This window comes from Aspergillus brasiliensis (assembly GCF_001889945.1).
Source record: "Aspergillus brasiliensis CBS 101740 unplaced genomic scaffold ASPBRscaffold_34, whole genome shotgun sequence".
Classification (NCBI taxonomy): Eukaryota; Fungi; Ascomycota; class Eurotiomycetes; order Eurotiales; family Aspergillaceae; genus Aspergillus; species Aspergillus brasiliensis.
Genome location: NW_027137475.1, coordinates 1 through 19900, shown reverse-complemented (window position 1 = coordinate 19900; position 19900 = coordinate 1). Strand labels below are relative to the sequence as shown.

The 19900-nt window shown below is 49.3% G+C and overlaps 9 protein-coding genes across 9 annotated transcripts; 6 read left to right on the top strand and 3 right to left on the bottom strand.

Annotated features, from left to right (window-relative positions):
* Nucleotides 1–1362: 1362 nt before the first annotated feature.
* Nucleotides 1363–2542, top strand: ASPBRDRAFT_189858 (uncharacterized protein; the record flags this gene model as incomplete). Its single annotated transcript, XM_067620175.1, has 3 exons — nt 1363–1388; nt 1445–1557; nt 1690–2542. 3 exons carry the CDS (start codon nt 1363–1365, stop codon nt 2496–2498), a joined length of 948 nt encoding a protein of 315 aa, XP_067472931.1. The 3' UTR covers nt 2499–2542.
* Nucleotides 2543–3001: 459 nt separating this feature from the next.
* On the top strand, nt 3002–3638 carry ASPBRDRAFT_489510 (uncharacterized protein). The gene has a single exon (XM_067626196.1). It carries the CDS (start codon nt 3245–3247, stop codon nt 3557–3559), a length of 315 nt encoding a protein of 104 aa, XP_067472930.1. The 5' UTR covers nt 3002–3244; the 3' UTR covers nt 3560–3638.
* Nucleotides 3639–3961: 323 nt separating this feature from the next.
* On the top strand, nt 3962–6282 carry ASPBRDRAFT_49581 (uncharacterized protein). The gene is made up of 6 exons (XM_067626373.1): nt 3962–4157; nt 4225–4358; nt 4421–4751; nt 4800–5138; nt 5204–5568; nt 5690–6282. The coding sequence occupies exons 1-6, from the start codon at nt 4054–4056 to the stop codon at nt 6061–6063; spliced, it is 1647 nt and encodes a 548-aa protein (XP_067472929.1). The 5' UTR covers nt 3962–4053; the 3' UTR covers nt 6064–6282.
* A 955-nt stretch (nt 6283–7237) lies between these two features.
* ASPBRDRAFT_139601 (uncharacterized protein) lies at nt 7238–7671 on the top strand (the record flags this gene model as incomplete). The annotated part of the gene is made up of 2 exons (XM_067619110.1): nt 7238–7420; nt 7519–7671. 2 exons carry the CDS (start codon nt 7238–7240, stop codon nt 7669–7671), a joined length of 336 nt encoding a protein of 111 aa, XP_067472928.1.
* Nucleotides 7672–9155: 1484 nt separating this feature from the next.
* ASPBRDRAFT_49579 (NmrA/HSCARG family protein) lies at nt 9156–10518 on the bottom strand. Its single transcript, XM_067626372.1, has 3 exons — nt 10124–10518; nt 9658–10069; nt 9156–9590 (listed from the first exon to the last, which is right to left on the bottom strand). The coding sequence occupies exons 1-3, from the start codon at nt 10295–10297 to the stop codon at nt 9229–9231; spliced, it is 948 nt and encodes a 315-aa protein (XP_067472927.1). The 5' UTR covers nt 10298–10518; the 3' UTR covers nt 9156–9228.
* An 804-nt stretch (nt 10519–11322) lies between these two features.
* On the bottom strand, nt 11323–12600 carry ASPBRDRAFT_49577 (bZIP transcription factor). Its single transcript, XM_067626371.1, has 3 exons — nt 12406–12600; nt 12109–12326; nt 11323–12045 (listed from the first exon to the last, which is right to left on the bottom strand). The coding sequence occupies exons 1-3, from the start codon at nt 12502–12504 to the stop codon at nt 11556–11558; spliced, it is 807 nt and encodes a 268-aa protein (XP_067472926.1). The 5' UTR covers nt 12505–12600; the 3' UTR covers nt 11323–11555.
* A 1312-nt stretch (nt 12601–13912) lies between these two features.
* On the top strand, nt 13913–14941 carry ASPBRDRAFT_49576 (pirin family protein). Its single transcript, XM_067626370.1, has one exon. The coding sequence runs from the start codon at nt 13937–13939 to the stop codon at nt 14840–14842; it is 906 nt and encodes a 301-aa protein (XP_067472925.1). The 5' UTR covers nt 13913–13936; the 3' UTR covers nt 14843–14941.
* Nucleotides 14942–15153: 212 nt separating this feature from the next.
* ASPBRDRAFT_60331 (uncharacterized protein) lies at nt 15154–17087 on the bottom strand (the record flags this gene model as incomplete). Its single annotated transcript, XM_067628209.1, has 4 exons — nt 15154–16216; nt 16276–16750; nt 16808–16990; nt 17015–17087. The coding sequence occupies 4 exons, from the start codon at nt 17085–17087 to the stop codon at nt 15154–15156; spliced, it is 1794 nt and encodes a 597-aa protein (XP_067472924.1).
* A 1113-nt stretch (nt 17088–18200) lies between these two features.
* On the top strand, nt 18201–19573 carry ASPBRDRAFT_49575 (NAD(P)/FAD-dependent oxidoreductase). Its single transcript, XM_067626369.1, has one exon. The coding sequence runs from the start codon at nt 18258–18260 to the stop codon at nt 19410–19412; it is 1155 nt and encodes a 384-aa protein (XP_067472923.1). The 5' UTR covers nt 18201–18257; the 3' UTR covers nt 19413–19573.
* Nucleotides 19574–19900: the final 327 nt, after the last annotated feature.

The window sequence follows — 19900 nt, the reverse complement described above, 5'->3', positions numbered from 1 at the left end:
CGATGGAGATAAGGACACCGAGTTCTAGCGTAATCAGGGTTCTTAGGTATAGGCAAAGAAATGTGGAAACACACTCTATCAAAATGGACTACTGGATAATACTGAACCATAGCAGGAATGATGTCGAACGCAGCTGTCGTAGTCAAGTTAGTTTTCAACCCAGCAGGCAAGTGCTAGGCTAGGTAGTAAGACCCATTGATCCCTGCTAGAGTGGCTATACCTGACAGTTATACATAGCAAGTTTCTTCGGAAAAGCTCAAAATCGCCTATACCAGAAGGGTAATGACATCGCAGTGCAATGCTATTAGGATACAGGAACCTGAAATACTCTAATTAGTTAGATTTAAAAAAAAGAAGAAAAAAAAGGGGCTTAGCTTATTACCATTATCCTCTATTATAATGCCAGGTTGAGGCAGGCAGGGCGGGCCTGGTTGGGCTGGCTGGTGTCAGAATCCAACCTAGTGCGCTTTAGGCATAGATTCTCCGGAAGTGATACCGCTCGCTCATCCAGTAAAAGACTAGAACTCCGAGTCAATAGACTCAGAACGCGCACAATTACAAGCTTGCAGGTGAGTGTGAGATCGGGGATCCTCACAGCTGGCTGACAGGCGGGGCATAACCTGAGGTGACTGGCGATGGGGAGGGCAATGCAGGTATTACAGTTATGCGCATGTGAGACCTCGGTCGACCCATGCCATATCACCTGACCTATCCGACTCCGAGAGCTGCGTACGGGAACAGCCGGAACAATATTCCAGAGGAGAACTAATCGGTGAGGTTAGAAAGAAGAAGCTGAATGGCTCACAGAAGAATCCGAGCTAGAAAAGAAAGTTAGCAGGAAAGATAGTAAACAAGGGAGCAACTTACCAAGGAACCCGCGCTACCCGGCAGCTGGTTCAACGCCAACAACGGAGCCGTCGCGTTTGCATTCAGGCTGACGAAGATCTACTAATAGTAGTACGGGTTTAGCAAGCAGGAGGTCATCGTAATGTCCCCTCGTGTCCGAGTCATTTTGTACACATATCACATATACTCCTATCTGGATGTCTGGAGAACGCGCTAGGTACTCGTACTTTACCTGCAGTAACAAATTTACAAAGTGGCTGGGGGTCGTTTTTGTCTTCTTAATGAGGAGATCAGTTCTACGAGATAGCTGTATACTACTCTTGCTCACATGGGTGGTGGTGTTTCGGGCCCTTTAATACACGCCGATTGGGCCTGAGAGACCCCGGCCCCCGGCAACTCCTCAATGCCGTTGTGTCCGAACTCCTATATCTAATACCTCTACCTACCGAAGAATATAGCATGCCTAATCTCGTCATTCTCACTGATTTGCAATCGCCCGCATTGAATACACACGAGATGAAGATTCTCTGTCTGCACCCGTGGTACAATTTTGTGTCCATTCTCTGGGAGTGTTCATCGGCTGAAATCCTGGAATTAGGGGTGCATCTGCCGAGATATTCGAGAAGCAGATGTCCCTCATCTGTGCCATGATCGGCGAGTCCCACGAATATGTTTTTCTTGATGGTCCCATATCATGTGGGCCCGCAAAAGGTACGTCGTAGTTAGTTACTAGGCTCCCGTCCGGTTGTACTCGGGCCCCGGGGGTTCAATCGCTCGTTAAATATATCTGCACGATTTACATACAAAATGCTCACTGATTGTCTCTATCATTTTCCACCATAGAAAACCCTCCCAACTTGCCGGGCCCTTTCTATAATTGGTACGAGGGGCTATCTTCGTCGCAGGTGAGAGACGCGCATGATCTCATTCAGGACGTCATTGAAGACGATGGGCCCTTTGACGGAGTCATTGGCTTTAGCCAAGGAGCCTCACTCGCCCTCTCTATGCTCTACCACCATGAGATATGTCATCCCGACCGTCCGCCGCCATTTCGCTTTGCGATCTTCTTCTGCGCCGTGCTCTCTATTTCGCCGGATCCGATGTTTAACGCGGACATTATTGCAAAGTACTCCCGGTACTATAGACAGGTAAAGCACAAGGAGGAGGGTGAGAAAGATAAGACAACAATGGAGGAGCTCCAGCGAGCATCTTTGCTTCAGGACAATAATAGATCTGCCGTGACGCACAAGCTATCGCGTCTCAAGAACCACCGCGCGATTCTACTACTCCCAGGGCAAAAGGCGGCGCTGGTTAAGGAGATACTCGCACTTGTCCGCCAGCTGGTGGACAATAGCGCAGAGCACGATCATGCAGCGAGAACGCAATGGAATACCCGCGGCGGGATGGAAGGCTTCCCGCGCGTGTATCACCCCTTGGTCAACATGCAGCGGATATCCATTCCGACGGTCCACATCATCGGTCGGTCAGACCCGCTGCGGCCGCATAGTGAGTTGGAGGCGAGGCTTTGCAGTAAGGGGTTGACTCGCGTTGTGGAGTTTGAGGGCGTGCATAAGGTGCCTCATCGGATGAATGACGTGCAGGCGGTGCTCAAGGCTGTTGAGTGGGCTATGCGGATGGCGCAGATGCGGTGACAGTTAATCAGCTGAAATAGATAGGGTGTTCTGTACGTAGTGCCTTGTGAGTGATATATTAGATTCTGCTGATACGTACCCATGTAAAGGCGGTATATTTGAAATATTTCTCAAATAGGGTGATGGACGGTTCACAGGCAGGACCATGTGAGTTTAGCGACACACCTTCCAATAGCCAGGAGATTTAGCTCTATGAGCATTAACTATCAGGAGACAGCTTTGCTTTCGGGCTTGCTGAGTCTCCTTCTATTGGGGGTTCCAAGGCAGAATTGATTATTCGTAGATAAAAGCAGCTACACGAACTTGATCAATAAAGTATGTCAGTGGACCTGGTACCTCACTTAAACTGTACTCAAATCTAGCTACATGACATGCTCCAATGAAGCTTGCGTTAACACTTCCTAAAACTGCAGTGCGAATGTCCATATCTTCTAGGCTAAAAATATCGGAGATAATGCCCGTTCCCTTAGTAAAAAGGCTATAGTTATACTGGAATACGCTGCATCAATCTCCACAATCGCTGACACAATAGTAGCGTTGTCCGCAGTGGTGACCGTGGCTCAGGTCTATATAAAAGGTACATTGGTAAGATTTTAAAGGGACTAGAGATTCGTCTTTATGATACTAATAGCTCCAGTAGAAGTAAAGCCAGGTTTCTATATTATCTATCAGTCAACAAACCCACGATAACAAAGAATGTTCTAGAAGTAAGTGAAGAATATATATTATCAGCCAATTTATCAAGAATGGCAAAAATATCCGGCTTGAGACCCGTCACAGAGTTTGTAAGTTTGAGCACTGATGCTGCTCGCAATCCCAAACGTGCTAGAGGCAAGGACATTGTTGATGCCTTGGTACAGATCATCCTCCAGGCGGATCTCGGCATACTCGACGTCGACAGCTCCGTTCAAGGTCCCTTTGAAGCCATCGAGGGTGGTGCTGAGGGCGGCGATGTCGGATTTTATTGTTTGGTTGTTGTTGGATTTTTAGGTTTAGGCCATGTGCTGCTATTTCTGGATGAATACTGTCTTATGGTGTCTCAAGCAACATGGAACATGTAAATTATATTATACGTGTACCTGGTCGTCGGTCTGTAGAGGCTTCTTCGGCCGCATGAAATTGACACCCCGTGGTGGACGCCCGACACGTCCATCAGCGGATTTAGCGATTTTGGGTACGCAAGTAGCCCTGTCGCCCAATAGGCCCAATACCAAATCAGACCGTATGAGGATAGCCTGGCACCTGACACAGTCACAGTCACGCCGGGCAGCCCACACTAGCAAGGGTCCATCACCGCAGCCAAGAGACACCTGGCCGAAGAAACTCGCCGGTTGGCTTTTTCCCCTCACGACAGCGCCAATCACTGCTTGCGTGTTAGCGAGGAGGCTGTCCCTGGCCTTGAGCTTAGCAGTTTGAGCACTTAAGCTGGGCTGAGGCCTTGTCTAGGCACCACCCTTTCGCCAGCCATAATCAATCGTCCAATGTTCAGATGCGCCTGTATCTGTTCGTGTGAATTCCCTTCTACATCGTTCTAACATCTGCTTGGGTAATCATTATGGGTTCTGAGGTGGCCATGTCTACCAGCGCAGATGTGTCTCCATCCTTTGAGATTCCGCGCCCGACAATTGCAACATGGAGGCTGGTGATCATTCTTCTTTGGTGAGACCGCAAGAGAGGCTTCGCTCGCGCCAGAAGTGACAGAGCACTGACCATGAATTCCCCGCAGCATCGCCATCGGACTGTTCTTGTCTTTGATGGATACCACCATTATTTCGACCATGCTATACACCATTTCTGACGAATTCGATGGATTCAAAACCTGCTCGTGGATCGTCCTGGCGTACACCCTGTCCTATGTTGGTGAATATCCACCTCTTGCTTCGCTCTTCTGGAGACAACTGGGATAATTAATACAAACCCAGGATGCGCCGTATTCATGGCAAGATTATCTGATGTCATTGGCCGGAAATTCCTCCTGTGCATGTGCTTTCTGATCTTCCTCGGCGCGTCGATGGGATGCGCCGCGTCGAAGAATATGAGCCAGCTCATCGGCTTCCGTGCGATGCAGGGAATCGGCGGATCGGGGCTGTACGCGATGGCGATGATTATCTATCCTGAGATCAGCCCCCCTCCGTTACTCCCCGCAATATCTGGCATCATCGGCGTGGTTGTCGCCCTTGCTGGCATTAGCGGGCCGTTGATCGGTGGCGCCCTGACGAGCTATCGTACCTGGCGCTGGGGATTCTGGATAAAGTACGTCCTTGCAACAGCTCAGGAGATGCGTCTAATCACTTTGTCTAGCGGCCCATGTGCGTTTGTTCCTCTGGTCACCCTGCTACTCGTGTGGCCCAACGATTTCCATTTCGCCAAGAATGTTCGTTTCCGGCACCTTGACTATCTCGGCGCACTTCTCATACTTGTGGGGTCTGTCCTGTTCGTCTTTATCTTGAATGAAGCAGCCATAAGAGCCTATGCTTGGAACAGCGCCCCCGTGATTATCATCCTCATCATCTCCGTACTGTCATGGGGAGCGCTCGTCTACTGGCAGTGGGTTATCTCGTCCAAACAGAACTTCAAGCAGATTCGGCCTCAATTGCCGTTCCGGCTACTGTCAAGTCGCGTCATGGTCGCCGGCTTTGTGTGAGTTTCTTTTGGAAGCGATCCCTGAGAATATTGAATAGCACCCCACTGACGGGCCGCAACAGGAGCACCATCCTAACTGGGTTTGTCATGCTTCTGGTCATCGTCAACATCCCCCTGCGCGCGCAGATTGTCAACCGGAAAGACGCGGTCGCATCTGGGATTCTGCTTCTGCCGTTGATGGCAGGCACAGCCGTCGGCTCTGCAATCGGCGGGGCCGCGTCGGCGAAGCGAAACAATGCCTTCTGGACGCTGAACCTGGCGAGCATTTTCATGGTGATTGGGAGTGCCTCGCTCTCGACTCTGACGGACTCGGTAGACCCTGCACCGAGGCAGTGGGGACTGGAAGCCATTCTGGGATTTGGCATCGGGTTGAGTCTCTCTACCATTACGTTTCTTACGACGATGCAGGTTGAGTTTCAGGATCATGGTACGTGCGTTCCTTGTTCTTTTCTTCCAATGCGTATATATGGCTTCGGTATTCAAATAAATGTCCTTTGATACTCGTTTAAATATTAAAAGCAAACGACTAACCTCCACGCCCTTTATAGCCGTCGCCCAAGGTATCGTCGCCCAACTGCGCATTTTTGGCGGAAGCATCGGCATCGCCTCGGGCTTCATCGTCTTCAACACAAACGTCCAGCACACGCTCGCCGGCGTTCTCACACCCGAGCAACTGGATGAATTCTACCGGACCCCCGCCGCGATCTACCGGCTTCCCGTGCGCCAGCAGCTTGTCGTTCGCCAGGTCTACGTGAGCACGTTCAACACCGACATGCGCATCTGTGCGGGTATCGCGGCGGCATGCCTCGTTGCGACGCTGTGCACGTATCAGCGGAAGCCGCAGTCGATCAAGCAGCGGCTCGCGGATTTAGAGGAGGCGTATGCAAGAACCGAGGCCGCTAGGGGTGAGGGGGCTGCGTGAAGGGTCAACATTGAATGGCCACCAGGGTGCGTGTCCTACTGTGGATGCTTAAAGGGTTGGATGTAACAAGGGTCTTGTAAAGGAATGGTTGTTGGAAGGCTTCAACTTGCATCGTGTTGGGAATTGAAGTTGTGGTTTCGTCTTTGCCTTTTATATATTTCAAGTTCATAGCATGGGATCAGTATGAGAATTATGAAATGTTACATTTTCCTTCGAGAATCGCCCCTGCCAGTACGTTTTTCACATCATAACAGTAATGATTATACGGCGCAAGCATGTATAAATCACGTTGATTGCCCAGCAGCACATCAGTATCAGAATAACAAGAGGTGTAGAAAACCCATATAGCCACTGCCTACAACCGAGCTATAAAACTGGTCTATAGTTCCGCCTTGACGAGGAATATCTCACTATCAATAGGTATACCTATCCTTAACTATGCTTCATAAGCCACTTAGAGATGATTCGCATTGAATTTCTCTCCTGGATGGATCGGACGTTACCGATATCTGTTAGTCTACAAGACACATACCTTCCTGCTCTCGGGCTCTTTTTGCTCCCTTAATGCCTCGGTGGCTTTCCCCATCAATGTAACTTCTCGGTGAAGGCGCTCTGATCCGGGGACCTGTTTTGGCCAGTGAGCCCCGGTGTGTGGCGGCGACATTTGGGTCCGGGCGGAGAGATCTCTGAACCCGCCGCTGTCGGTGTTAGATAGTCTTCGGAAAAGCGGCGCTTAGTGTGTCAAAGCTCGGTCATTATTTTCCTCGGTGCGTTTCTACTCTTCTAGCGGAGGAAGTGGGCGCTTGGATGGCGCTAGGAGATTCCTTCGGAGACCTACCAAGCGGCTTCCAAGGTTGGTGTTAAGGCTAGCCCGAGGTATGCGTGATCTGGATATTGGCGGGCTTTGGGGATAGAGACAGTAGATTGCAGGATTGTGCCGTATACTGGAGTTGGAGACGGCCTAAGCACCTGTTCATGGCCAATCTATAAATGCCAAATTAAGTCGCATGGCACCACCACCTAGCCCCGTTAACGCAGTCGCCTCTCTCTATCCCGTGGCTATCATACCTGATTCAGTAGCTATCCCATTGCGACTCACCCCACCGTAAGTGGGACATCTTCAACAACACGAATAGTCCCCTCTATCACCAGGGTCAGCTTCCTTACACCAGACATGGACGACAAATTGCCACCGATTGCCATCGTCGGGATGAGCTGGCGCTTCCCCAGCGAGGCCCGGTCCGCCAGTGGATTCTGGGACATCCTGCGGAACGGCGAGTCGGCCAAGTCTCGGATTCCCGTTGATCGATTTGACCCAGAGGCGTACTATCACCCATCGGCTGATCGGCAGGGCGCTGTAAGTGCTTACCCATGAATGCTGTGGAGTGGAGTCGGCAAGCGAAGACTGCATGCTGCCTAGGAATAGATGTGCAGGGTGTTAACCTGCCGTGGCAGATTATAACCAAGGAGGGCCACTTTCTCAAGGACGACATTGCGGCCTTTGACGCGCCGTTCTTCTCCATGACTGCGACTGAGGCTGAAGGAATGGATCCGCAGCACCGAATTCTGTTGGAAGTGACGTATGAAGCGTTCGAGAATGGTGAGTAGGAGGAGACGTTGTATTCCTGATCCCGGTACAGGATGGTGCTGACGGCGGCCCGGATGCCCGAGGGCGTCGAGTACCCACTTCCCATCCACCCTACGCTGCTAGACGCGGTGTTTCAGATGATGATCTGCTGTAGGACGGTCAAGGATAATTCCCCTGCCATGGCGCCCAGCCGGATCGAGTCGCTGTATGTCTCGGCCTCGATTCCTCCCGTTGGATCGTGCATGAGCGGGTACAGCACGCTGAACCCCAAATTGCGGCTGCAGCAAAGCGGAAATGTTGTCTTTTCGGACGCTGCGTGGAGTGAGCCCAAGGTTATCCTTAAGGGGTTCGTCTGCACAGAACTCACCTCGACTCAGCCGCGCCATACTCCTCGGAAGATCTGCACACGGATGGACTGGCGGATGGATGTTTTATCTTCTCAGATCACAACTGGGAGGTTCTGGAAGCCCTTGCCGGTACTTTCGCCGGCCTCCTCGAAACAGGCCAGAGCTTGGAATCGGGCTGCGATCCTGTGCGCCCAGAAAGCTTCCTCCACCCTTCGGCAACTAGAGGGAGGACAGGTCACGAGTCCAACATTGGCACGGTACATTGACTGCCTGACGATAATCGCAGTCGAACCACTAGATGAGACCTTTGGCGAATCCGGGAACCTCGAGTCCTGCCCAGTGATGCAGACGATCGACACAGTGGGAAGCGGGATAACGCATATCCTGAGTCGCAGCAATGAATCAGAGCCCATCGTAACGTCCGACCTTATTTCCAAATTCCTCAATGATGCAATCGATCGCTCCTTTGTGAACTCTGTGGTTTCGAACTTCATCGACCGTGCGGGAGACGTCAACCCCGATAGTCACATACTCGAGGTTGGAGACGGGTCAACCTCCTGCGCAACGTCTGTTTTATGACGCGTCGCACCCAAGTCAGCGGGATGCACACGCCTCACGACATATACCCTGGCAGTGCAAGAGTCCGATACTCTTTATCGCAAGGGTTGTATGGATTCAGATCCTTACTCCCGACCTATGGGGCGGGTCAAAAAAGGTTGACCCAAACCCGACCCAATCCAACACTAAATAAAATAAGATAATTTAGTAAACTTTGTGAGTCAAAAAAATATTACAAGTTCGGATATTCATAAGAGCAATTCTGGATATCTGAGAAGCCAAGGAATCGTTGGTATACCAAGTATTGATACATTGTATGAGTCTGTGCCAGCAGCATCTATATAATTTCAGCATGCCCCTCAGCAGCAGCGGTGAGCAGGACATTGCCATATGGCTTGCCGGTTGAATTGATGTTAGCTCCATGCTTTAAGACTTGTAGCACAATGTCAACGTCCCTTTGCGGTGGCAACATATAGTGGGCTGCCAAAAAGTTCCTGGGTGTTGATGTTGCGCCCCATTGCAAAAGCACTGCGACACAATCTTGCTATGTCTATTTTCAGAGGCCCAAGTAAATTCATTGGATCCTGTCATCTCAATTCCTCCAAGAGTGTTTTGATTGATGTAGTCAGTTTCTGACCAATTTGTGTATATTAGCAATCTAGGAGTAAACTACTATGCATAATGAGACTCAGAATATGCCAAGGCATAAGCTGGCTTCTCGGCGTTTTGCTCAACAAACGCTTTCCATGACGTTGGCGGCTGGTCAAGGAGAGCGAGACTACCCTCCAAGCTAGCACCCGCATAGTATCCCGGGTCGGCCAGTAGCTCCATATTCTCGTATATCTCCTCGGCAATCGGGGGAGGTAGGAACGACTTGAAAGTTTCTGCTGGGACCGTCAGGAAATTGGCTACTTTTCCAGTGACTTTCGAGAACTCTTGCACCACTTGGGTGGGAGAGTAGTAGTCAGTTGCCCCATAGACTCGCTCTCCGATGAGTGAACCGCGGTTCTTTATTATAGCTTTCACAAAAAGGCCTTCACATCCACATTAGTATCTGTAACGCCAAATAATCCACAATGGGGAGGGGGGGCAAAACAGTACCGGTGTCTCCAGCGGCGTCAAACAGGGGCAGCCTTGCATTGTCACCAACAGGCAATGTAAAGAGATAGCTCCCGTCATCTTGTTGACGGATCAGATCCTTGAACGATGACATAAAGGTGCCAGGCAAGAAGAACGTAGCGGGGACACCAATTTGTCGGATGTACTCCTCAACCTCTGCTTTCCCATCGAAGTGGTGTATATGAGACAGTCGGCCCTGACTCGCTTTCGTTGTATTGATGAGAGACGAGAATATCAAATGCTGAACATGGGCGGCTTTGCAAGCATCCGCTACTGCTTTACCTTGTGCCACCTCGATCGTCTTAGAAGCGGTTTCCCAAAAGTTGGTGACGAGGAAGACAGTATGGGCCCCCTGGACAGCAGCTGCCAGTGAATCACCATCACTCATATCACCCTGAATGACTAGGGTCAGTTAGCCGCCAAGGAACTGTTTGCGTTCATCACTCACGGTTAGCACTTCAACGCCCTCTTCAAAGAGTTGTTTCGCCGCTGGCTTCGTGGCATCACGCGTAATGCCTCGAACTTTGAACTCTTTGGAGAGGGTCGGGTCCGATAGAACATGGCGAATAACCGACCCGCCTTGATTTCCAGTAGCACCGAAGACGACAAGAAGCTTAGACATAATGCAGGCGAGTTGGAAGGGATCTGTTGTAACAATTAGAGGAGAGAGATGCGAAATGGGGATAGCCGAGTGCGATGCTGCTTGATTTGCTCCGGGATGACGTCCGTTTTATAGCCATGTCGGAAACGTGGAAAGAATTCTTCATATCATGTGTCATATTCGATGTCCACACCGGCGCCGAATTAAATAGGTTAATATGTAAGTAGTGATGCTTCTCGTCGGATTCGCGCATGGAGTGTAGTAGCATCTTAGTAACATCACGTAATCTTCCTAGCGGCAAGCAGGACAGGCTAAATTCTTAGTCCCTATTTTCAATCCAACCTTCCGAATTACTAATTTCACGTAAACTTGTAACTCACTAATATTGATCCACTCACATCTCATTGGCTGGGGTTCAAACCTAGTAGTTTGAACTCGAGGACTGTAAAATCATAAAATGCATTTGGTCTTGTGGTCGTCCTGGTTGTGGAAGCCAGAGAGACTTCCTCTTCTGTGTCTTCCTGCCGCATGCTGACTCACTTTTAGTAATGTGTCCACGGACTGGAGGCCGCATGGATGAATGAGATGTACAGTCCAGCGTAATGTTCCCTTACCGCCATCACGATACTGTATGTACAAGTCCTAATCTTTTGTCTCATCTGTGTCACTCAACATCATTTCCTCGCAATGCATTTTACCATCGTTGCTCTTTTTATTAACCAGTCACCCTGGAAAGCCGCCAATGCCCTGCCAGCGCTTAGATGCTCTCTGTCCTGCCGACGCCCCTGCCGGAGCCACTTGCTGTTATGAACTTATGAGGACGTTGTAAGTCATTTTCCAATGTCCGTGTCCTCGTATGTGCCAAAGGCTGACTGTTTTCTGCCCTCCTAGGATTGGAGAATGTGAAGGCCCCGGAAAGATACATGACGGATTGTAACACAATCGCGGCTTGAAGGGAATCTACCTCTAAATTTCAGGCTACACTACAACCAGCTAACGAGTTATCGCTTGTAACCGGACAGCGCTGCAGGTAGCTTATAATAGCTCTTGCATTCGATATAGGTAGTACTTGCCTAGGCACCCGGTTGTATAGAATCCAGCGAACTTTGCGCTGTTGGTTTATGGTATGATTGCCAATAGTCCGGGCCATCCCAACCAAGCGCACGTATCTTCATACACCACTGCAGGCTGCTAAGACGCGACCGATCACTCGAGGCAACCAGTCTGAAGCGCTCGAGGATCCGAAATACAAACAGCGTAAGAAAATTTGTATACGCATTTATAATAGACTACGGTCATGAGGTGGACCCTCCTCCAGTATTCTCCGTACACCGTCCTCCAACGTGAAGTCTCCCCGATCAACGCGTGCAATCTCCAAAAGCCGCTCATACACATGTCCAAGATCTACCTCTCTCTCGTCAAAAAGCCTGTTGGCCTGTATGAGCTCCCAAACCGTCTGAATCAGCTGGCAAGTATCACGAGCATCCACCAGCCTCGTACGTGCGTCCCTACTGATTCTAATTAGACGTGTTTCATTTGCCTCGGCATCGCAGACATTTGATCCAGAATCCTCTGAGACCTCTTCGCCTAGCAATTTGCCGGATAACACGCCGTGGCCTGACGTCTTCTCTGTAGGCAGGAGGGCTGCCAGTTCCGCTTGAAGCCGCCGGTTTTCTTCTTGCAGCAACGTCGATTGAGATTCGAGCTCATTCACCTTTCGCTCTAGGGTCTTTATATATAGCTCCTTTCGTTGTCTAAAGGCCTTTTGTCTGATAGGTCAAGCGTCAGCTTTGCCTTGATGAAAGAATACCACCAGTGAGCTACAAACTTACGCAAGGCGGTTCTTTTCCTTGCGCTTTGCACTGTCTTCATCATTGCTCCCGTTAGAGACTGGCCAACGGTCTTCAGTAGGGTGTCCAATGGCATTAGCCTCCTCGGGTACTTCCAGGCGGCCAAGACTGCCAGAGTTACAGACCACCATGTCTGAGATATTTAGGTCCCACTGGGAGGGCCCATGTGCTGGTAGCTCTCCAGGCAGTTCATCCCTTTCCTAAATGAGGGAGTTAATATACGTGCGAGGCAAGTATGATGCGCACAGCAAGTACGAAGGCGTTGAGAACTAGACTCACCCAGTTGAAGAAGGGGTCAGGTACCTGTGCCGGATCGGAAGAGTCAGCAAATGAACTCTCCCCAGATGCAGAACCGATGTTGATTGGGGCGTAAGACATCTGTCCCGGAAGCTACCAGAAAGAAGGACGGGTGAAGGAAAAGATTAATAATAGTGAGGGTAGACTAGAAAAGAATTCGCTCATCTTGGTAGCCGCTGGAGCCTGAATGGGTGAAGTCTTCGGAAGTCGCGTGGCGGAGGCGTGTTCGCGATCAGTTCACGTGACCTTCGACAAGGTTCGCGTTTTTCGAAAGTTAGAAGGTCGGTGCACTACTCTAGACTTAGCATGCGCCGTATGCCTTAAGCAGGTCTCCCTCGAAATGTGGATGTCGAAAGTTTATTGTCGTCTTTGATGATACTGGCTAGTAGAATGTGAAGTGGAAATATGCCAGTATGCCTACCTCGAAAGTACGCCATCTTCGAAATAAAAATACAGGGACCAGACTGATTAAGTGGAGGGAGGATCTTAACTAGTCAGAGCGTTTCCAATTAGTTCAAACGGTCCACCAGTTGATCCTCCTCACGTAACTAACTAATACTTCAGGGCACATCAGGGCACATTAGTCAGGTTACGTAAAAAGGGCCGGCCACACATCTGAGTTCTTCCCGTTCGTCCCCGTTCTTCTCCGGGGAAAAAAATCAGTTCTCCAGAGTCCAGAGGTCTTAAGGTTCGAATTGGGCCCACGCCAGCCATTCCAATGGACCAGCTGAGAGCGATTTCGTTTTGGATTTATTGGTATTTTCACATGTGTCCCGGCTCGTATGAAGTGGATGCTAGCATCAAGTCATCATCAAGCTGCGCTGCCATTACTGATGCGATGAATAACTACCTGACGAGTAACCGATGTCCTAGTAAGGGGCGGTTGAGCATCTCCGAAAACCTAACATGCTGTTTTTTTGTATCTCTTACTGATATAATTTCCTCAATTTCCCCGGAGAGATTTCTCCGCATGATTACCGTGCGTTAGATCCCAGCCAACAAAATATGGGCGCCATGCGGCATTAGTGCCTGGAAGTTATACAACGTCGGCGCTTGCTATTAAAACTCAAAGCGTAGAAATTTAAAGCTGATACCCAGCGGTGATGTCGCCAAATCGTGAAACAAGTGTCATATATATAACCGTATCATCGTCCAGGAATGCTAAAGATGCGAGAACGAACGGGTCTTCTGCCGTCGATTGCGGTGAAGGAGACATAACCGAAGAACGGTTGTCACCCTACTTCAGATGCTTCCTTAGGAACTATCCCAGAAAACTTGGCACCGGCGGCGAGCTTCAGGTAAAGAACGGACCTGACAAGGTAGGGTGGAAATCCAATGAGTGGGGCGACAGCTTGAAGTTGTGTGCTTTCTAAGCGTGAGTAAGCCAGGACTCTCTCTTGACTAACCAGTGGCTTGTGTTGATCTCCTAATAAATATTACCATTACTATTCTCCTAGGCACCTTTTCCTCAGGCCAATTTTCCCTCTAATTGATCCTTAGCCCACTATTAAAAATGAATGTTCCGCGCAAGATCCAAACAATATTCCAGGCGGTGGAAGTCAGAGAAGGTGCGGGAGCGCTGGTCCGACGATCTATCGGAAGTACCAAACTACGCAACTTCACCCCTTTCTTACTCGTGGACCATGCCACTGTGGGCTCTGACGCAGGATTCCCAGACCACCCTCACCGGGGCCAAGAGACAATCAGCTATTTGCTCAGTGGCAGCTTGGATCACGAAGATTTCACAGGGCACCGGGGCACTCTGAACGCAGGCGACCTGCAATTTATGACAGCTGGCCGGGGGATTATGCACGCCGAGGTACCCCGTGAGAGTCCCGACGGCAAGCCCGGAACGGCAGTTCAGGTTTGGATCGACCTTCCAATGTCCTTAAAATACGTTGAGCCGCGATACCGATACCTCAATTCGTCTCAAGTGCCCCGGTTGGAACTCGATCAGGGTCGTGTGACGATCTCCGTGATTTCGGGCCAGTCATATGGCGCAGAATCTAAACAGGACTTGACCTATACGCCTGTCTGGTATCTGGACATCACCATTAGGCCGGGAGGCAAAGTCATGCAGGCTGTGCCCATAGCTTGGAATACTTTTGCTTACGTGCTGGAAGGGGCCACGACCTTTGAATCGGAAGGATTAAGCACCAAAGTCCAACAGTATCACAATGCAATATTTGAGGCAGCTGGGACTCATATTGAAGCATCGGTTCCAGAAGGGGGAGACGTATCCCGCTTCCTGCTTCTATCCGGAGAGCCGCTGAAGCAGCGGATTGTACACCATGGACCCTTTGTTTGTACGAGTGAAGAGGAAGTATACCAGGCTATTTCGGATTTCCGAAATGGAAAGAATGGTTTCGAGAGGGCAATTGGCTGGCAGAGCAGCATCACAAAGCCCATATCATACTGATATGCTCGTGCTCAGGACATTATCTTTCAGACCGAGTTTGTGACACTTCGTATCTAATTTGAAACGTTTTGACATACTATTCCTAGAGCTCTAGAGCCATATTATCTTAGAAAAGAAATGAAGAAAAAAAAATGTACCTATAATCATAAACAAGTTCCTCAATAATACTGGGAACAGCTATCTCTAGAAAATATTTATACATGCGGGAGACATATTCGTCTAGTAGTTTTGTAAGGAAAGGGATTATGTGGAATAATCCAATCTCCCAAGTCGACCCCGAGGAGAGAAAATAAGCGGAGGGTACAGGTCGCTCACAATATCTGGTATTGTTCGGGTATTTCTGGCCACGCATCTACACCATCCAACATTGCAAGAGCCATTCCGCCACTGGTATGGACTTGTATATGGCAGTGGATGAGGAAGGCCCCGGGATTATTCACGTGGTAGCGTAGAGCGATCCAGCTGGGTCCTGTTATGGCGGGAACTGTCGCAATTGTATCGAATAGGGGAGGGTTGTTCAAGTTGAAGCTCCCGGGTATGTAGCTCATTGCATCTGCAACTGTTGAATAGTTCCACACTCCCTGCCCGTACCCAATCAGGAAAAACTTATTCGAATGCTTGTGGATGGGATGTTCGGGTTGAACTGTCGAAGTAACATTCACAATGATATCCACCCAGCTACCATTTTTCGTACCGATACTGAGATCAAATTTCGCAACTTCAGAATGAGGATAAAAAAGAAGCGGGGCCGCTTGTTCCAATGATAATGGATAGCTGGTATTTCCGAGAGTCCATAGGTAAGAGCTGTTAAACCGGTGGACCTTGAGAATGAATGTCTCATCTGCCGTCTGAGCTGGGATCTGCGCAGGATATGGCGTGACTGTCTTCTCATCGAAGAACCGAACTTCTGGAGTCGTATTACGACCAGCAATATCAATATAAGCACCAGACGGCTGACGCTGGTTTATATCGATTGTGTTCACGTAAGACATGTCGGCAGTTGTGTTAAGAATTTGGTTGAATCCATCAATGACGGATCGAACAGTGTAGTGACCAGCGGGTTTATCGAGTTTGATAAGTACAGATAAACGTCGACCAGGGATCAAGCTAACCACGTCGGCTATAACTGGTTCAATGTATCGGCCATCGATCGCGTAGACGTACATTGGGTGTTGGTCGACAGAAAACGCCAGAGCTGAGAGGCCAGCTGCGGATATGAGGTTCCAACTAGCATAGCGGCGATTTGCATCCACCAGCAATCTCTCTCGCTGGGTCTTGTTTACTGTGTCAGCGCACCCCCAGAATAATCCATCTGGAATATGATCCAAGGTATGTGGATAGGGCTCTACCAAGGATACAGTCGGAGGTATACAGCTGGGTTAAACGGTTAACTTTTGTTATTATCGATTGGAAGAGAGATGTCCAATGCATACCCCATGTCTGTCATAGATGTCCCATTGAGCACATGCTTTACGTCCGCACTCAGAAAGTCATCAAGGAATTCCGGCGGCAAGCACGAGACTGAGCCTTTGCCATTTATCAGAAGCGAGTTGGCACAATATGCGTCAAGACCTGTGCGTTGTTCGATATCCCAAACCTGGTCGGAAGTATGATGGCGCCAGTCGGATAACATAATTGACTGCGAATTGTCTTCTGCCGCTCGCATTGCCATTTGCTCGTCGGGATCACTTGTAATTAGTCCAAATGGCCGTGGCTGAGAGTCACGCGGGTGTATGTAAATTGGACCGTATAGGCCATCTTCTATATGTCCCTTTTCATGTGCATGGTAAAAGTACGATCCGTATTCAGTGGCCTTCCATTGGTAGGTAAAGGATTCCCCAGGTTGGATACCCTTCTGTGAAAGGCCTGGGACACCGTCGGACCATGGAGTATTCCTCTGCTCAATGCCTAATCAAGGTATTAGCGTGGCCTAGCTCGTAACGAAGCACTTGGAGTAAAGCGAACCATGAAAATGCACGGTGATCGAATAAGGTAAGAGATTCAGGACTGACACCTCAACATTATTTCCTTGGCAGAGCTCCAGAAGTGGCCCTGGAAATTGCCCGTTCATCATGATTCCTTTCCTCGAATAGCCATCCGGAGACATAGCCGCTTCTGTTAAAACTAGGTCGAAATGAACAGTTTCGTCTAGAAGTAAGCCATTGTCAGGACAATGAGAATTGGCGTGGACCAGGTTCAGGACTTCGAGTGCAAGAGCACCAAGGAAAAAGATTAAGACACGCATACTGCAGCTCGGAGCAAACAGGGAAAAGCTCGTGAAGTAGTTAACAGACCGACTCGTACTACGTACCATCCTCATGCAGTTATATAAGAATGAGTGGAGTATTAGTGCCAAGAACATCTCGCAGCCAGCTGGGTCAGTAACATTTACTATCTACTCCATAGCAACTTAATTCCAATCGGGCCAACCGGGCTGTCAGGTATACTGATAGCTTTGTGGGTCAGAACCAAAATATGGCTCCCCTTGATGCAAAGTAGTAGTCGGCTACCAAGTATTCCGGTGTTCCGTGGCTTTTATTTTGTTGATCCTTTCAGGTACCACGACATGGTATGTATGGCCTGGTGGTCAACTCGTCCGGAACCGGATGCGGGAAGAGCCGAGCTGGTTGGTCACTAGAGTCTGAACCCTGACCCGATAACTACAGAACCTTGGTACGCAAGGATCAGTCTAATCGAACCCGACTGAGCTTTCCCCACCCCTACGTACGTAATAAGGGCTAGTAAATTAGTCAACTTAGTCAACGGCTACTAATCCATTTAGCCACGTGCTTTCGGGGTTGCTTTTCGATGGGTATACCGAATTGGGGTCTACGGTATGAAAATACTATTGTTCCTGGCAACAATGGACTTCGCGTACTGACCCTGGTTGTTGGCTTTGCCAAGGTCGATGATGGCGAAGGTGGTATCCATCGCGTGATACTTTCTCTCGGAGTGGTCTCCTTCAGTTAGGACGATACCCTTGCATCGCTACTTGCCAAGGTTCCGTCAAGAAGCTACTACCGGCTTGCACCCTAACGCATCGTTCACCTCGTTATTGAAACTGGATCCAGGTTCAATCACCATACCTCAACCACCGACCAGATCAGATACCTCATAAAGGGACCACAACCAATAATATTAAAGGGGTCAGATCCACCCGGAATGGGCCGTTAGATGCCGGGAACAGGATGCAAACCTTAACTCTATGACCAAGCATTCACCGTCGGTCTCTGCTTCCGCGATCCGAATTAATAATTGTTATTAATGCAGATTCTTTCTTTGACTAAGTGGATGAAAGCTTCGAAAACGACTATAAGAGTATAAATTGTGGGTGGTAGAATGACACTTCTTGTCACACAGCAATAGCTAGTGACGTCGTCTGCCTGAATCCTCATCCCTCTTTCCCCGTTCACAGATGCCACTACCGTCAGTTTCTGTTGTGATAATAGGTGCCTCTTTCGCCGGCATTCCTATTGCCCATAATCTTCTGAAAGTACTGCCGGGTGTGAAGGTCACTTTGATTAATCCATCCCCTACCTTTTATTTTCCTATTGCCGCCCCGCGGATCCTTGCCAAACCAGACGCCTTTGCCCATGATCAGTACCTCCTTCCCATCGAAAAAGAATTCAGCCGATACCCAAAGCATGCGTTCAGTTTCATTCAAGGTCGCGCCTCCGCCATTGATATATCTGCGAAGACAGTCACAGTAGAGGAGACTGGGCGCATTGCTTTTGATTACCTGGTCATCGCATCGGGAAGCACAACCGCTTCAACGAAGCAAGCAGACGCGATACCAATGCCATTCAAGCAATCCAATTCCGATAACATGAAGGACCTCATCCAAAATGCCCAAGCCTCTATATCAACAGCAAGGAGTATTGTTATTGGGGGTGCAGGTCCTATTGGTGTCGAACTCGCCGGTGAAATCGCAGAAGCCGCTCCACAGCAGGGAAGGAGAGTTGATGTTACGCTTGTGTCGGCCACCTCCCGCATCCTGCCGATGCTGAAACCGGCGGGAAGCACTGCGGCGGAAGAAATGCTTTCAAGCATGGGAGTAAAAGTCATGAAAAACACACGGGTGTCCAGTGCAGTCCAGGAACCCGTTTCGCGCTTGTGGACCGTGACGCTCGACAAGGGGGAGAAGATCATCGCTGACCTGTACATTCCTACAACCGGGGTCTTGCCGAATAACGAGTTCATTCCCGCGGAACTCCTGGACGACAAGGGGTGGGTCATTGTCGATGAAGAGCTCCGGGTAAAGGGCAAGCGTGAGTCTGCGCCATTGCCAATATTCGCCGCTGGAGATATCACAAACAATTCCATGCGCCTGTCTTTCAAAGCACAGGAACAGGCTGCGATCGTTGCCAGTAACCTGAAGGCAGAGATCCTTGGCTATGGGAAACGCAAATCATACAACCAAGGAGATAAGGTTATGATGGTCGTACCGGTAGGTTCGACAGGCGGTACTGGGTTAATCTTTGGCTGGACGCCGTGGGGCAGTATGGTGAAGATGGTCAAGGGCAAGGACTTTCTGATTTCCAAGGCTCGTCCTGCCATCGCTGCAAAATGAAGGGGCCCCCATTGTATCCTTTCTGTCATGTTATATACCTGAGAAGCTTACATATCAGTTCTTTCCGACGCTGGATAAGCAATTTTCGAGTTGAGAGCAGCCCTCCCAGACGGCGGACATATCGCTCTACAAAGTATGCGGGACGAAAGATCTAGGTAGTTACTATGACATAATTCTTCTAATACTGTAAAGACAATCAAACTCCATTAAAGCTATCTTGCAGCCTGCTCCAGTCATGACTTGTTCGTTCTGTCCTATTCTATTAAGGAAAAGGCTGGCAATGGCAACCATAATAACTTTATTCTAGATCTACAATTTTAGGATATATGATACATAGTAGGCCGGTGGCGTAAATTGACGGGAGTTATGTCCAGTTGCATAACTATTACTATCTATTAGGGGAAATCATGGTAATGGTAACCACTATAACAACAATAGATATGTAATATTAAGTATTACAGGTGGTCATGCCTCCTACTAAGCAGGCT